This window comes from Podarcis melisellensis, assembly GCF_964234715.1.
Source record: "Podarcis melisellensis genome assembly, chromosome: 4".
Classification (NCBI taxonomy): domain Eukaryota; kingdom Metazoa; phylum Chordata; class Lepidosauria; order Squamata; family Lacertidae; genus Podarcis; species Podarcis melisellensis.
The window spans coordinates 63707954-63724310 of record NC_138531.1 but is presented as its reverse complement, the minus strand read 5'-3'; the positions used below and the strand labels follow the sequence as shown (position 1 = coordinate 63724310).

Below are 16357 nucleotides of genomic sequence, written 5' to 3'. Positions count from 1 at the left end.
CTAACTGTAGCATTTCCACAACAGTTCACCTCTGGCCTACCTAGCCACATCAAGCAACACTTCGGTTATAAAGTGAATATGGCAATAATTATAATAAAGTGGCTGGTTGAAGGTTCCAAGGAAAGAGACTTTGCCCTGCTAATGGCTGTAGCTTCTGACAACAGCAAGGCTATATATAGGTGTCCTGGAATGAAAGTTAAGCTCCAGTAAAACGCCTTAATTGAGAATTTTGAAAGACTAGTTTAGTGGTTCAGTTTAGCTGCTAAAGGACCACAGGGAACTTAAAACAAAGAGTAGCACTAGCTTCAGCACATTGAATGTCTTAGTGGAGCTCAAAAGCAAATGTAGCAGTAGGTGCAGAGCGGTTGGTGTCCAATTAATGTTCTCTTACTGACAGGCAATTTTCAGGAACCCCCTGTTTCCGGGTTGGGATCTTTTGGAGCAGCTTTGGCTAGGGCCAGGGATTATTTAAAATTGCCTTGCCTCCCCTTTTCACTGGTGTATGCCTTCTGTCAGCAGAGGGCTATCACTTGGCTGCCATCTGCAAGATTCCATTAATTTGAAAAACTGGGTTACAGTAACAACTTTTTGGATATTAAGCCACCACCAACTCTTACCGCAGCCAGGGACCCAATTTTCAAAATGTAGCAGCAGCATTCATCCCTGGTATACTTTACATTACTTGAACTGTCCTGTTAGCAGAGTTAAACCAGAAGTAAATGACACTTTTCTTTATGGCGTTTGAAATGTTTTAGTATTACTAATCATTTATCTGTTCTACGTCTCTTCTCACTGAGAGCAAAGCATTTTATATTCCTCTGGATTAGCACTGTAAGTTGAAAGGGCATTTAGAAAATCCTCCAGCGGACAGAGACCAGCTCTGCATCCTCTTGGAACCAGCTCCTGTGGAAAGACAAGACAAATCAACATTTACGTCACCAAAAAACTGCCATTACAAGAGGCCCTTGGGCAAAAATAATAATAATCTCGTACACTTTGTGGTCCTCCAGATTCTATTAGACTCCTAACAGTACCAGTCAGTGGTCAGAGATGATGGGATTTGTAGTCAAGTGACAACTAGAGGGCCAGAGTCCTGATATCCTGACATACAGCATCACTACTGCCAGCCTTGCAAAGAGAGTTGCTTTAAAAGTTACCAAAAGTTAGCTTGAAACAGGTATGAGATCCCCGCATTCCAGATTCAGTGATTTATCTGTTAACAGCCTTTTTATTTAGATGTTGTGCAAGCTAGAGTATGGAATTTGCCTCTGCCCAAATCTCACTTGAGGTCCCATTTATATGTGTAACATCACCACCATGGAGCCTCCTACCTCTCCATTGTAGAGCAGCCGTATAAACCAGTCCTTGGAACGCTGGTAGAGTTCTATTGTCATGTCTGCTGCGTATGGAGGCCACTTGGAATCAAAGACCCCCAGAGCCAATAGCAGTGGGAAGAGGGTAACATCGTGAATAGCATACAGAGCAAGCTTTCTAAAATAAAAGAAGAAGTGACCAATAATTCAGTCTTGCTCATGACATTGTGTATAGCAGCCATTGCAGCTGCATTTTCCATTTACACTGAATCTCAAGTCAGTTGGTAGATATAATAAGCTAAATTGAGAATTATCGGGCTAATAGCATTCCTTCCTCTCCTTTTTGTTCTCTGTCTTCCACATGCGAGCACATAGTTTGTATTTGTTCATATGAAGCTGCTTTTGTGAGCCAGGTTCTACATAACTTCCATTTAAAGTTAGAATATTTACAAGTCACCTGTACCCAGTTAAAAATATATACACAAATCTTAAATGGTGCAATTGTCACTGTTCCATCAACTCCTGCTCCCCTTGATTTGTCCCATTTCCCCTTTCAATGTTTTTAGCTTGTAGATGCTGCTCAATGGGATGTTCTGCCAAGACCGTAAATACCAATAATCTACATACCTGGCCTTGATTTCAGGAGAGGAAGGGTTCATTGCCGCCTTAATGTTCTTCTCTATTATATTGAGTAGAGGACCAACTGACATCTTGAGAGACTCTCTAGTCAGAAATATAACAAAACAGAGATCCATTTTTTTAAAAAAATAATGTTTCTAACAAGAGTTGCAACATCTTTTAACAGTTCTAGATAACTGGCAGAACTTAATCGGAACAGGAGCAAGTTTAAAAGTAAAGGTTCCTGGCTAGCAGGGACACACATGACGACACACATGACTAGTCTGCACAAGAAGTCCATGTTTTAAAACAGAAGAGTGATTCTGTGTTTTGTCTTGCAGATATCCCCAGGCTTACCACCCATACCATCCCTGGGACTGCTCACCTTAAATTCGATTTTGTGACATAAAGGAGTGAGTCTATAGCCCTCTGCTCGATCAGTTCCATGAAACTCTTCAGAATAGGGCAACTAGGCAGATCATGTGCCTAAAAGACAGCATAGTGTGAATTAAAATAACAACTCTAAGGCTGCAGTGACAAATGGCACCACTACTTTAGATCAGGCATGGACACACATGTGCTTATCGTTAGATATCATAAAATGGACATGCACTTGAACAAGTTGTGTTAGACAAGGAACTAGGCCATTCCTCTAAGTTTAAAGACGAAGAACAATGTGAACAGATAGATATATGAATAGTTATATTACTGTTACAATAAGCAAGTGAGTGATTCCCTTTAAAAACAACAAGCCTTTAGTTTTAACTTGGACAACCTGAAAACATCTTCATGTAGTGGACAGATTTCAGTTCAAGACATATGAATGGTCCCATTCATATGTCTTGATTACCATTTCCTCCCATGTCTTATGTTACCTACTACAATGCTGGCTGCCACAGTCAGGCAACGTAATTACCTGAAGTGGCACAATATTCATTTTGTTTGTTTATTTAACAAATTTATATACTGCTTACTTCAAAAAGAAAGACCCAAGCAGTTTACAAAAGCAATATAAAAACCAAACAGCAAGTTACCATACATACTCGTGTATAAGCCGACCTTTTCAGCACATTTTTTTATGCTGAAAAAGCTCTCGGCTTGTACTCGAGTGAGGGTCCCCTTTGCCACTGTCAGAGGTGGTGGCGGTGGAGGAACGAGCAGCCCAAAACCAGCCCTTTCTGGCGGCTGCTTCCTCCTCTGCCTTTGCCGCTGTCAGTTTTCTGCTTGTTTGTCTGTTAGTCGCCATCTACACGCACAGGCACTCCGGCCCACCAGGAGGTTTGTGGTGTGGTGAACCGGCTTACACTCTAGTCAGTAAGCTTTCCCAATTATTTCTGTGGTAAAATTAGGTGCCTCAGCTTATATTTGGGTCGGCTTATACTCGAGTATATACGGTACAGTAAAAAATTAAAATATAAAATCAGTAATTTTAAAACAATTGCATAATGGGTCAATGCATCTGGCTGTTAACCAGGAGGTTGGTGGTTCGAGCCCACCCTGGGACAGCGGTGGACAGGATTCCTGCATTGCAGGGGTTGGATTTGATGAATCCCAGGACCTCTTCCAACCATAGAATTCTATGAGACTGGATCAGAAGGACAACAGTAGGATAGGGGAAAGTTTACAATGAGGAACCTAGGTTTCATTTCATTTCATTTCCTACAAGTTTTAAGTATTCAGTTCAGTGAGGCGTATTGTACAAAAATGGCTTTCAAACTCGGCTGCAGGAAACCCTGGGGTGGTTAGAAGCATCTCAGAGAAAGAAGCTCCATAATGACGGTGCACGGTTTTTTCAGACAATTCCTTAAAGAAAGGGAGCCCTGAATGTTGAAAGCACATATTTTTATTGCTGTTACATGCTTTGCTTTTACTGATTGATAATTATACTGGTTTACCCAGCTAGAGCATTATTTTTCCTATTACAACATTTCTAGCCTACTCTATATCTATTGATCTCAGGATAAGATATAACAACAAAACAATCCTTGGCCACTTAAAAGCCTAAGCATCCGTAATAGTCATGTTCAGGGTGTATTCCCTCTGCTGTAACTGATGTAACCCCTTAAAATGTCTCGGCACGCAAGCTTTTCCCACATCCAGTTGAATCTTTAGTGCCAAACCTGAGATAAAGTGGAGTAGCAGGCCTTTGCCAATATCCCACCTTGGACCACTTACTAGGTCCAACTCAGGATGTGTTATCTGTTCATATGATGCACTGGGGATCAATCTAATATTGGGAGCACAGATACACCCTAAAGAGGGAATTACAGAATTGGGCCCAACCCCTCCCTGATATCATACTAACTGCTTCATGTAACCTACTTCTGTGTCATCAGGTCCTAGGTAAGATCTAAGAGAAATTCAGTCGATTAAATAATTTTACAAGCTACTTTGGAGATTTTCATAAGCAACGACAGCAAGAAAGAGCTTATCTATTTTGCCAGTGTAAAAGGCAACACATTTTGGGGGGATGGAGAGAAAGATAAAAAGGAGAAGTGTTAAAACAATTAACACAAAAGACAAAAAATGTGATGTTTGAGGAGGGAGTTGAAGGAAGACACATGATTTCCTCTCTTGCCAGAGCTGTCTTGGTTTTCCGATTTGCAACAAGAGCTACTCTGCTGAATAGTTGCTAGCACAGAAATGGTGAACACGTGGCCTTCCATACATTGCTTGACTACAACTCCCATCATCCCTGGGCATGGGGTATTCTGGCTTGGGCTAATGGGAGCTGGAGCCCATCAGCTCCTGGGCTGCCACACTGCTCTACTTCAGCACAGCTTCTCTCACTGGCCTGCATGAATCAACTTGGATGGCTAAAGAAAACAGGCTTGTTCCTACGAAGACACAGCATACCTGTTCTGCAAAAATGTTGTCAAAAAGCAGAAAGAAGTCTGCCCCATTCTTGCTGTCAAGGCCCATCTTCTCTTTAATGGTCTTCAGATCCTCCGCAATTCCTGGTTGCAGAAGCAGCACATTGGCCAGCCTCTCTCTGTCAAGGAAAAACGAAAGCTTCAGAATAATGCATAAATGGTAATCTGCACAAGCTACTGTGCTTGAATCCCCCTGCTTGTTAGAAGGGAAAAAAAAGTGCAGGGCTGTTTGGCTTAAAATGATTGCTTGACCAATAGACAACTAAATGCATCAGAATTAGTTACAAAAAAGAAAGAGGTCTTAAGCACGTGAAAGTAATTTTTTCTTTGTTGACTCAGATCTTTTTCAGGGCAAATAACTAAATAGCTCTTGCCTCACTAGGGCAGATGTTAATGACCAATGGTGCACCAGATGTTGCTGGACCCCACCTCCCATCAGCCAGCACGGCCAGGAGTGATGGAATTTGAGAGCCCAGCAACATCTGGAAGGGACCACAGGTTAGCTGCACCATTGTACAAGAGTAGCCTATGGCCAGGGGCACCAAGTGGGGGAGGCGTGGGGCCAGGTCCACAGGGCATGCTTGCATCATGTGTGCACGCCACACTGATGTTGCACGGCCCCAGGCCCCTTCAATTGCAGGGACAAGGTGGCAAGCTTGCCTACAGCCACCTTTGAAAATTCCTAGTTTTGCCACAGCTTCCCTGAAAAGGAAACTGTTTCGGATGCAGTTCTTAAAAGAGAAGCAGAATTGCATATGAGGTTGTTTTAGAATATAGTGATTATAATAGCATCGTATTGGCTCTGCCAGGAGTTAGGGAATTGGCGTTCACTCTCTGTCCCATGGGCTTTTGACACAAGCGTGATCATACTTGCTTTTATTTGAGCCGACTGGGCACCAGTTACGCAGTTCACCGAATCACTAGAATTGTCAAGCAGCATATTAGAGAGCCCTTTCCCATCATAATCCCAGAGGAGCCTACAGCAAGCACAATAGCCGCTCCACAAAATGCAACCGGTCGCTACAGTATAAGTTTGGGGAAACAAATGCTATCATCTGAGCCGTTTAAATAGTCAAGCTGTGAGACACAGAAGTATGGTAGGCTACTTCATAAGTTTTCATTCCAACTGCTTTTTTTAAAATTGAAAATAGTTTATTCACAACATAGTTGCACAACTACTCTAACATACAATAAGAGCATGATTTGCTTTGGCCATTTTGTTCTCGTCTCACAATCTTACACGTCAGCAGCTTTTAGGCTATGCCTAGATCTGACACAATCATTCACTAAGGAGACTTTTGCAATGGCATAAAAAGTGCAGGGAAAGAGGCAAGGTAAGAATGGCAAGCCTGGGCTTGCTTCACAGAGGAACACTGGAACTGTTCTGTGAGGGATGCAACAAGCCAACCGCCCCCAGGAAGTCAGAAGGTGTCTTTCAGGTTCAAGCGTGTATGAAGGCTCAAACTGAAGCATGTGAAAATGTGCAGCTCCCCAGCCCAGCAAACCTTTGCATGCTGACTGCACAAGTTCCTGATAAAGATGGTTCTGAATGCAGCTCAATCCTTCTTGCAAAAGGAGGAGCAGGGGTGGCTAGGCTATGCTCCTCTGCCCAGTTTGAACACTTCTCACATGTTCTTTTAAATGCTTGAACAGATCCAGAACCGTTCACAGGGTTTAGGGGAGCACATTGCTTTTGGCAATCAACTGATGTCATGCATATAATTTAGGTCAAGGTCTTCTGAAAGCCCTTGCTGCAATAACTACTGCACCCTCTGTCTGCACAGTGGCACCAGACAGAATGTTTGTGGCAAGATACCTGTTCATGACTTTCAGTCCATGGCAGTTCACTGGGTTGGGATAAAGGATTTCAGAGTCTGCTTCATCTGTAACTATGGTAATGGGTCCTGTACAAGACAAAAAAACATTGAATGCACTTGCAATTCATGGTTTAAAGTTTCGGGCTGTTGAGAATTAATTCAAACACATCTTGTACTGATTTAAAATAGTTTATAATCCTAGGACAAGCTCTTACCCATCTCGACCCTCATTTGTGCAAAGCTCATTAGGGAACTTCCCCTGCACTTGGGAGCATACAAGTCTATGCTCCCAATTACATTTGTGCTTCAAGCAAGCATTAAATCATGCCTGCAAACTAATAAGGCAAGAGCCCACTGTGCTAAATGCTCAGCAAAGCACACTTATTAACACATGCCTTCAGATACTTGTTGGTGATATATTCTGCTCTTACACAGAACGACTTACACCACATGATTCTCTTACTTGTAAATTAATTTACACCACAGCATGCCATTATCTTAATCAAAGCAGTTTGTAACAGCCACCGTTGTAAACATTGGGGTTTACAAAACCAGAAGTAAGCGCAGTGTTCTTCCCTTCCTAATCATTTCCCAATAATCAGGTTTAACACAGTAAGAGTTTCTGCAAGAAACAGTGGTTTATGCCCAAATGTTTTGGTAGCAGAAGTTTGCAATTTACTTAATCCTAGTATCAAAACTTTTGAGATTTAACTTGTTTGTTCCATTCTTCTTCCTGGTCTCTGTGCAGCTCCACATATAAGTTTGGTGCCTGCTCAGAGCAGCATATGGAATCTTTGAGAGCCGGGTTGGTTATCTGTGGCCCCCTGGATGTGGTTGGGAACTCTAGCTCCCATCCGCTCCAGCCAGCATGGGCAATGGCCCAGGGACGGTGGGAGTTTTAGTCCAGCAACATCAAGAGGACCCAAGTTACCCATCTTTCTCTAAAGCTGGGCAACTAAAGGTTCTGAATAGAGGCTCATTCCCAACCCTCAAGGCGCATGCCACACGCAGTATGGCCATTGCCTTCCCATTTAGTTTTGTTCTGGCTGTCAGCAGCATCATTTCAAACCTTCTCCTTAGGAACATAAGAAGAGCCTGCTGGATTAGCTAAGGTCCCACCTAGTCCACAATGGCTGACCAGTTGCCTATGGGAAACCCTCAGGCAGGACCTGAGTGCAACAGTGCTCTGACCACCTGCAATTCCAAGAAAATGGGACTAATAGCTGGGTCAGCCTTCCCCAATGTGGTCCCCCCCCATGTTTTGAACCACAACTCTGATCATGGGAGTTGGGAGGAAGATGGAACTAGCCAATTTCCCTTTCTGCCCCCCTTTTCCTTCTCATTCTTTCTGCCTGCATTGTCTCTTTTTTCTGTAAATTTTGGGTTTATTTTAATAACAACAATAAATAATAATAATAATATACCGCCCTATGCCCAGAGGTCTCAGGGTGGTTCACAGAATAAAGTCAAAATATAAAACCACAAAATACATAATCAAAATAAAGAACAACCTCCCAATACCTCCCCCCCCAAAAAAAAACACATTTTAAAAGGGCATAGAATGTCAATCAAATGCCTGGTTAAAAAGGAACATTTTTGCCTGGTGTATAATGAAGGTGCCAGGTGAACTTCCCTGGGGAGAGCATTCCACAGACAGGGAGCCACTGCAGAGAAGGCCCGTTTTTGTGTTGCCACCCTCTGGACCTCGAGGAGGCGGCACATGAAGGAGGGCCTCAAAAGATGATCTCAGAGACTGGGTAGGTTCATATGGAAAGAGGCAGTCCTTGAGGTATTGTGGTCCTGAACCGTTTTAAGGCTTTATAGGTCAAAACCAGCACTTTGTATTGGGGCCGGAAACTAACTGGTAGCCAGTGCAGTCAGACTAGGATCGGTGTAATATGCTCAGACCGTCTTGCTCCAGTGAGCAACCTGGCTGCTGAATTTTCCATCTCCTTCAGTTCTCAAGGGTAGTAGGGTGTCAATGGTGCAATGGGCATGATGCAAGGTGTGCTGACTACGGGGGTCAAGCTCTCTGCTGTATCAGAAACTTATGATTGATGTTTGCCCTGCCTGGGTAAAGGGAGGCATGGAGAGGATACCTGCATGCATTAACAAAGGATTGTGAAGCAGGCATGCAGCAAGAGGTATACTTGTGGGAGCAGCAGGGGTCTGGGCCCTTCTGAGGCCAGCTCTGCAACACGCTACTAGCTCCTGGGCCAGATGCAGTTGCCATTGTGAGCTCACCTACTGAAAACGTTCCCAAAATGATGCAGTGCATGAGCTGCACCCAATTGCATGACTGTACAAATAAAAGCCCACCAACACCACAAACCTTGCAAACTACATCCTCTACCCTAGGAGTTGCAGCAAGGGAGCCAACATAGCACTCCTTTTCTGAGTAGTCACCAGTTCCTTCTAAATGTGAAATTCCTCATTTAGCGTGCAAGTGTAGCCTATCAGAATCCACTAGGGCAGTGTTTCTCAAGCTCAGGTCCCCAGCTGTTGTTAGACTACAACTCCCATCATTCCTGGCCATTGGTCCTGCTAGATAGGGATGATGGGAGTTGTAGTCCAACAACAGCTGGGGACCCAAGTCTGAGAAACACTGCACTAGGGTATGGCATAATAGACAGTGATAAACAGAAGATCTAGAAAGAGAACAGTGGTGTAAAGGGCAATGATCTCTGTTAGGAGAGAGACTCCAAGGCAGGACTGCGAACAGAGGAGCAAGGAGCTCCTCTTCATTGCTGACCTTCTTTCTGCTGTTGGAACAGCCCAGCTAGCAAACACCGCGTGGACTCCAGATTCCGAACAATGTTAGTGGAACGGACACTGAAAGACAGAAGGCAGCCAATGAAATGGGAACACAGTGGGCTGCTCCCTGTACAAAGTGACACGGGGTGGGACTTGAGGGGTTTCAGCAATCTGTGAGCCACCAATATGGCAGTACCAAGCGCTGCTATCTGTTCTAGCTGGAGATTCTTAACAAACTGAACACAGTGGTGTGGGGAAAAGCAAGCGAGGACTTTGGATGAAACTTTGCTAAGGCTTATGATGCCGTGTGGGCTGGGAGGGAGCGGAACAGTCAGCAGGAAGAGCAAGAAAGCTGTTAGGAAGGAAATTGGAGTGTTCAGAGACTCACAAGACCTCAGAAGGTTTGAATGCTGGCGAGAGGAAATGGGTCTCCTCAATGTAACGTCTCCTTAGCCGTTTCCCCAGTGCAAACGTCTGCTGCATTCCTACTTTCGTCAGCTGGCCTGCATTCACTCCACCCTGGGAAGAGAAAAGCTCTGTTGAATGGCTGAAAAAATAAATGGAGATGCAACATTTCCAAAGGAATACATGTTGGGTCACCTTCAGCACTGTTTTTTTGTAGCTTTCTTCGAAAGGAGAATAAGGTCTTGGCCCACCAGCCAGGTTCGTTACTGTGTAGTCAAACTTGGTTTCGGCAGGGGTCTCCAAAAGAGCAGGGTCCCATGCCACCTGTTCCAAAAACAAGGATGAAGGAAAAGAAAAAGCATTTGAGTAGGCAACCTGGGACCTTCAAATAGCTAGAAGAGGTTGACAACCCACTACTGTGGAAAATCAAATTTATTTCAGTGGGCTTAGAGGCATGGAAAACTCCGCAAGCTTCGTGCTAAAACATCTCATTCAATGCTCAGGCTGTGCTACTGCAAGAGGAGCAGGCAGTGACACATTTCACAATCTTCTTACTCCAGGATTTTGAAATATACAAAAACATCAATGTAGGCATACTTTCTGGGTGTGCCCATGCATGCTCTAATGTCTTGAAAAAGGAAAAGTGGCTGCGGCCTCAGCAATGTTTTTACAATGGCAGTAGGAGCGCTCCTACCTCCGTGTTTGGAGAAGCAGTCAGAGCATGGCAAGGCCTTCTTGGCTGGCTCTGCTTTGTGTGTGTAACAAGAGCAGCAGCAGCAGCAGCAGCAGCAGCAGCAGCAGCAGCAGCGAATAGCTTGTTCCTGTGTGTCATTCTTAGACTTTGTGGAGGAGTAGGAGTGGGGTCAGCCTGTGAGGAGTTTTGGGTTTGCTTTGGGGATGACTCAGAAGCCATAATGCAAAGTAGTCACTATGGGATGGGGGGGGCGCAGTTGGGCTCCGTGTGTTCACCTGTGTCTCCATCCCTTCTTTTTACCCCCCCCCCCACTTTGTGTGTCTTTGTCTGTTGTTCTTCAGCCTTGTGCTCGCTCTCCTTTTGTTCGGCTTCATAAGAACTGTGTTGTGTTTCAATTTAATTTACTGGGTAAGCACAGCCCTAATGAAATGTGCTGCACATGCCTTATGGACACCAACATCAGGAAGTCTTGCGAAAATAGATCTCTGCAGAACTGCCAGGGCTAAAATACTATATTCAACTCTTTTGCTGGTTAAAAAGTCAAGAGAGGATTGCTTGCAATTCTTTTAGTCAGGGTTACAAATACAGAGAACCAAGTCATGGTCCTTGCTCAATGCCGCAATTATAGCATCACCTATGGCAGGTGTTCCTACCCTGCTCAGCTGATTTGTGGAGGACAAGGCTATCAATGGCCACCTGCTATGGGGGCTACGTTCTACCTTCACTGTCCAAAATAAAATACCTCTGAAGACCAGTTATGTGTGGTGAGAGCACTGTTGCACTCAGGTTCTGCTTATGGTACTCCCATGGGCATCTGATGGCCACTGTGAGAACATAGTGCTAGACTAGATATGCTTCATCCAGCAGGGCTCTTAAGTTATTAAACAGCTGGTCCTCAGAGGAAAAGCTGGTAGGCTCCCAATCCTTGCCCTATTTCAAGCACTTGCCTTTGGAAACACTGCAACACAGAAAATACAAATGCACATATCTGGAATGTTTAAAATATCAGGGTTTCTCTGTATTCATCCTAAGAAGCGTATCTGCCATCAATAGTTCTTGGCCACTTCCCCAGAAATTCCACTTTAAAGTGTATGGGTTTCAGAACTTTAAAAAGAGCAATCTCAATTTCTTCACAACTGCACTTCCTAATGATCTAGGTGGTAAATCTGCTAAATCTGTTCATCACCAGAAGTTATCACAAGTTGCTAGGTAGAGCCAAGAGAGGAACATGGTGCATAAGGAAAAATAAACACAACCATTAATTCTATTCCAGCTACAAAATCAAGAGGAAATGCAGGTGTTGGGTAAGTAGTTCATATACTGGGTAAGTAGAAGTTGCAATGCCTTCTCTCATCACCTGTTTATGAAAGACAGTGGCACAGACAAACTTTGATCTGGTTGAAGCAGAGTGAAAAATTTCCAAATATGACTATACAGCCGCTCTGAGCCCGGCTTTGGCTGGGGAGGGCGGGCGGGATATAAATAATAATAATAATAATAATTACTGGTTACAGATAGGTAGCCGTGTTGGTCTGCCATAGTCAAAACAAAAAAAATTCCTTCCAGTAGCACCTTAAAGACCAACTAAGTTAGTTCTTGGTATGAGCTTTCGTGTGCATGCACACGGGTATCTGAAGAAGTGTGTATGCACACGAAAGCTCATACCAAGAACTAACAGGTATCTGAAGAAGTGTGCATGCACACGAAAGCTCATACCAAGAACTAACTTAGTTGGTCTTTAAGGTGCTACTGGAAGGAATTTTTTTTGTAATAATTACTGGCTGATTGATGTTCACTGCTATCCTACACTACTGCAAATGCATATTTATGCATGCATCTCCTGAAGTTAAAAGGGAAAGAGGCAAGCACCCCAATCAATTATTTATAGTACTTGGTTAGTTAGCCTATGGGTTGGTAACATTCAAGATAGGAGGAGATGCACAAAACAAGGCTATAGCGAATTGGCACTATAAATGAGTCACTATCCTTACTCATCAATAGGCACGTAACATACATGGCCAGTGGTCAGGGATGATGATGGGAATTGTTGTCCAGCAATGTCTGCAGGACTGCACACTCCCCATCTCTGGCATACAGTTGCATTTACACCTTCCAGCGCTCACAATCTGGGGCTGCAGCACCCAGCTGGTAATGAAGGAAGCATCTCATTGTTGACAGGCAGCAGAGCAGCCCAGGTTAGCACACCCCACCAGTATGAATGGCAGGCATTAAGCAAGTGACCACAATAGAGTTGACCTCACATGGAGCTCACTCCCTTAGCTCTGCAGCAGCCCACATTTTAACATAATTCCCACGTTTGTTTCCATGTTCTCTATGCCAAGGCACTCTGGGGCAAATATCCACTTTATCAGATTGTGGGTTGGCAGTATAAAGGTGTCTTATTGCTGTACCTTCTGTACTTTGGCCTGCGTTCCGCTTGGTGGCTACTGGCACTGAGCAAAGCCAAATTTTCCACCTATGCTTCCTTCACCTGCTGCCTCGTGAAAATGCCCACACTGACAGCCCTGAGCTAGTAAGCTCAGCAACCTCTGCTGCTCCTCGGACCACTTCCGCTTCCTCCAACCTGCTCCTGATGTGCCAAATGGCTTTTTAGGTCAGCTGCAAAAAAAAAAATGCAGCACCTTCTTTAGGAATTGATTGCTGTTAGCACCAGGAATTTCCAAGCCCAGGGCATCATCAGCTCCACTAGCATTTCTGCATGAACATGCCTGATAATTATTTGGCAAGCTGCCGCTTTTCATGCTAATTTACAGCAATTTATTAGTGAGACAATGTAGCAGAGATACTTTTAACACTTAAGGACACAATATTAACATGTTCTTTTAACCCCCCCCCCCTTTTTACCACTATCACAACCAGGCACCCCCAATTAGCTGTTTCCCCCCAGTTTGATCTTGGCTGAGGCTTGCCTGTGTTGCCCAGATCCAGGGGCAGCATCAGAGGGGGCGGTACCAGGGGGCTCCACTCAAAGCCCCCACTTGCTGAGCCTCCTGGCCCTGCTGGACATCCTTTTCTCATTGCCCACCTGCCCTCTTGGGAACAGGAAAGTTGCAAAGCATCAGCTGTGCATGCAGGAAGTCCCAAGTTCAACCCTGGGCGTTTCCAGGTAGGACTGGGGAAAGCTCCTGCCTGAAGCATAGCCAGTGTGGACAACGGATCAGCGGTCTGACTCTGTAGATCTTGCTAGCCAGCAAACAGCGAGGAGAGCAAAAGGGACCCTCACCTTGTGCTTCCCACTTGGGTGGTTGTGTGCATGCAAGTGAACAGACAGTGTGTTTGTGTGTGTGCTGGGGTGCTGTCTTGAATAAAAGATGGGGGGCAGGTGACCCCCAACCCCATATAATTGATCACAAGGCACTGCAGGCACACATACTATTTGAATCACAATGCCCATCAACCTGGGGGGCAGCCACCTCAAATATTTTATTGGGGGGGGGGTCAAATAATATTTTACTTACCTAGGAGTTGGCACCTATGGTGGGGGGCAAGAAGCCAAGAGGGGTCGAACCAACCCAGGGAGGGGTATATTGCTGAATGTCGCCCCCCCCCAGCTGATGCTTCCCCCATGGCCCTTGTTTTTGGGAAGGGCCAGAGGAAAAGGGAAATGCCATGTATGCATTGACTGCATTATTTCTGCCTGGGGTTCAAGGCGGCATAGATGGTTTCCCCTCTCCCCATTTCATCCCGACGACGACCCTGGGAGGCAGGTTCGGCTGGACGGCAGACACTGCCTGGCCCAAGGTGCCCCGCTGGTGGCCGCGCGGGACGGCGAGCCCTGCTCTGCCAGCTCCGTCCCTCTCCTTCCACCCCCGGGCGGCGGGCCCCCTCACCTGCTCCACATCGGGGATGGGTCTCAGCGGAGTGCGGGCGCCGTGCCGGAAAAGAACCTGCACCAGCTTGAGCTCCAGCGGGTCGTCGTCGTCGCCGCTTCCGCGCGGCGCTTTGCTCCTCCTGGGCTCGGCCAGGGCTCTCCTCTTGCTCGCTACGCAGTACGCCAGGGTGCCCAAGATGCCCACGCGAGCCCACAAACTCATGCTGACGGAGCGAGGCAGGTGGCGCGGGACCCTCGCAGCGAGTCCGAGAGCGGAGCAGCCCGCCGCTTGCGCAGCTGCCGGCAGAGTTGCGAAAGCAAAAGTTGCTGCTGCTGCTGTTGCCTCACGGGAAACCCGCCTTCCTCTTCCAGCGCTGGCGCGAGGAAACGCCGAGGCTCGCGGAACAGAGACCTCCTCCCTCCTCCTCCTTTTCAGCAACGCCGCCCGGGTGCAGCTGCTCGCCGGCAGGAGATTCGGCGCCACCCCCCAGGAGGACCCTGGGAAATGCGGTTTCTTCAGCCGGGCGCCTGCCCCGACCAGGAGCCACCAGAAGACTACATCTCCCAGCGGGCGTCGGGGCGCTCTTTCCCAGCCGGTCACGTGTATGGCGTGGGAGTTCCCACGGCCGGGCTTGTGAGCATGTTTCAGCCGGCGAAGTGGGAGGACAGCTTTGCCTGCGGGCTTAATCCGCCCTCTGGTTGGTCTCTGCAGCAAACATGAGAGGCAGTGGGATCTGAGAGATGTCTCGCTTCTCTCCCCAGGACCATTCACTGAACCCATATGGGCGATCTTGTTGTATTCGTCTTATTTATGCTCTCCCATCTTGCTGGGTTTTGCAGTGTGTCCAGTTTTCAAATTATTAGTGAATGCGTAGGGCACTTTATTCTGCTTTATCCAGTTAGCTGCCGTTCCTTGTCTCTGGGAAGTTCTGAACACTTTCAGCCGAATCCCACGTATGTAAGTCCAAATTTGTTCAGTGGAATTTACTTGCATAAACCTTTTCCCCATGATGCGGAGGGGGAGGAAATGCATACTGGATTCGCAAAACATTTGTACGTGCTTTTCATAAATATAGATTTATAAAGAATTTCTTTAAATAGAGAAACAGGACATTTCACCACAGTGTGGAAGACTATGACCAACCAGCTGTGCAGGCGCTAACTGTTGATGAGCAACTTCCAAAGTCCCTGCTTTCCATTCTTAAGGTTATTGTGCAGATCGAATCTGACTTGTTCTCAGTGGCTCCAACTGAGATGTATGGGTCAACCTGTATGGATGCCACTGAGAGGGTGGTGAGTCGTAGGACCTATTCCACATGCTGGGATCACCAGAGGCAAGAGTTTCTGCAATATACATGCCTGTCCATCATAATATGAGCATTTCACCCATAAAGGAACAATGCTGGCTTCTCATTTGATTATACTGGCATAGGCACACACACCTGGCGGATACAGTATACTTCTGAATACCAGTTGCTGGAAACCACAGGAGATGAGAGTGCTGCTGTGCTCAGATCCTGCTTGTGGGCTTCCCATAGGCATCTGGTTGGCCTGATCCAGAAGGCCTCTTCTTCTGTTCTTCTGCATGCATTCAGCATGATCTAAGCTCTTGTCAAGTCAGAGGAATGTGTCGGTACAGCCATTCATGCGCACACACCATATATATTGCTCCATGACACTCTGACTTGCCAAGGGCTTTTCACGAATCACTGGGTGAGTGGCATGGCATGGGTGTGGGCAGGGTGGCCCAAGGCATTTTGCCACCTAGGGCAAAAATGCTCCACTCCCCTGCGCTGGAGTCAGCAAACTCAGTAAGGATTGTCAAGAAGAAAGTAATCTTGGCAGGAGCGGAAGTGTTCCACAGAGCTTCGCTGCCAGTCCCTCTCTGTTCTTAGAGGCCAGGGAGACCAGTGGTAAAGCTGGGTCACGGAACTGGGGTGCCATGCTTTGAGGGATGCTGCCTGAGGTAGCTGCCTCATGGGGCGGGCAAGGCTCTGAGTGGGGACTTACCAAACCAGACTACTGCTCTCCTCTCAGTCCTTTTTGGAAGG

The 16357-nt window shown here is 46.1% G+C and overlaps 1 protein-coding gene across 1 annotated transcript; it reads right to left on the bottom strand.

The window, feature by feature from the left end:
- Window positions 1-749: 749 nt before the first annotated feature.
- On the bottom strand, window positions 750-14751 carry ACP6 (acid phosphatase 6, lysophosphatidic). The gene is made up of 10 exons (XM_081907891.1): window positions 14326-14751; window positions 9976-10104; window positions 9764-9894; window positions 9374-9453; window positions 6621-6708; window positions 4788-4923; window positions 2317-2417; window positions 1941-2036; window positions 1332-1491; window positions 750-903 (listed from the first exon to the last, which is right to left on the bottom strand). Exons 1-10 carry the CDS (start codon window positions 14527-14529, stop codon window positions 790-792), a joined length of 1239 nt encoding a protein of 412 aa, XP_081764017.1. The 5' UTR covers window positions 14530-14751; the 3' UTR covers window positions 750-789.
- Between the last annotated feature and the right edge of the window lie 1606 nt (window positions 14752-16357).

Excerpts from the sequence above, each read along its gene's own strand:
- ACP6 (XM_081907891.1), bottom strand. The coding sequence starts at position 14,529 with ATGAGTTTGTGGGCTCGCGTGGGCATCTTGGGCACCCTGGCGTACTGC. Across the intron at positions 9,454-9,763 it reads TTCAAACCTTCTGAGGTCTT|TGTCCGTTCCACTAACATTG; the intron begins GTGAGTCTCTGA and ends TCTGTCTTTCAG. Across the intron at positions 2,418-4,787 it reads ACAACATTTTTGCAGAACAG|GCACATGATCTGCCTAGTTG; the intron begins GTATGCTGTGTC and ends GCTGTCTTTTAG.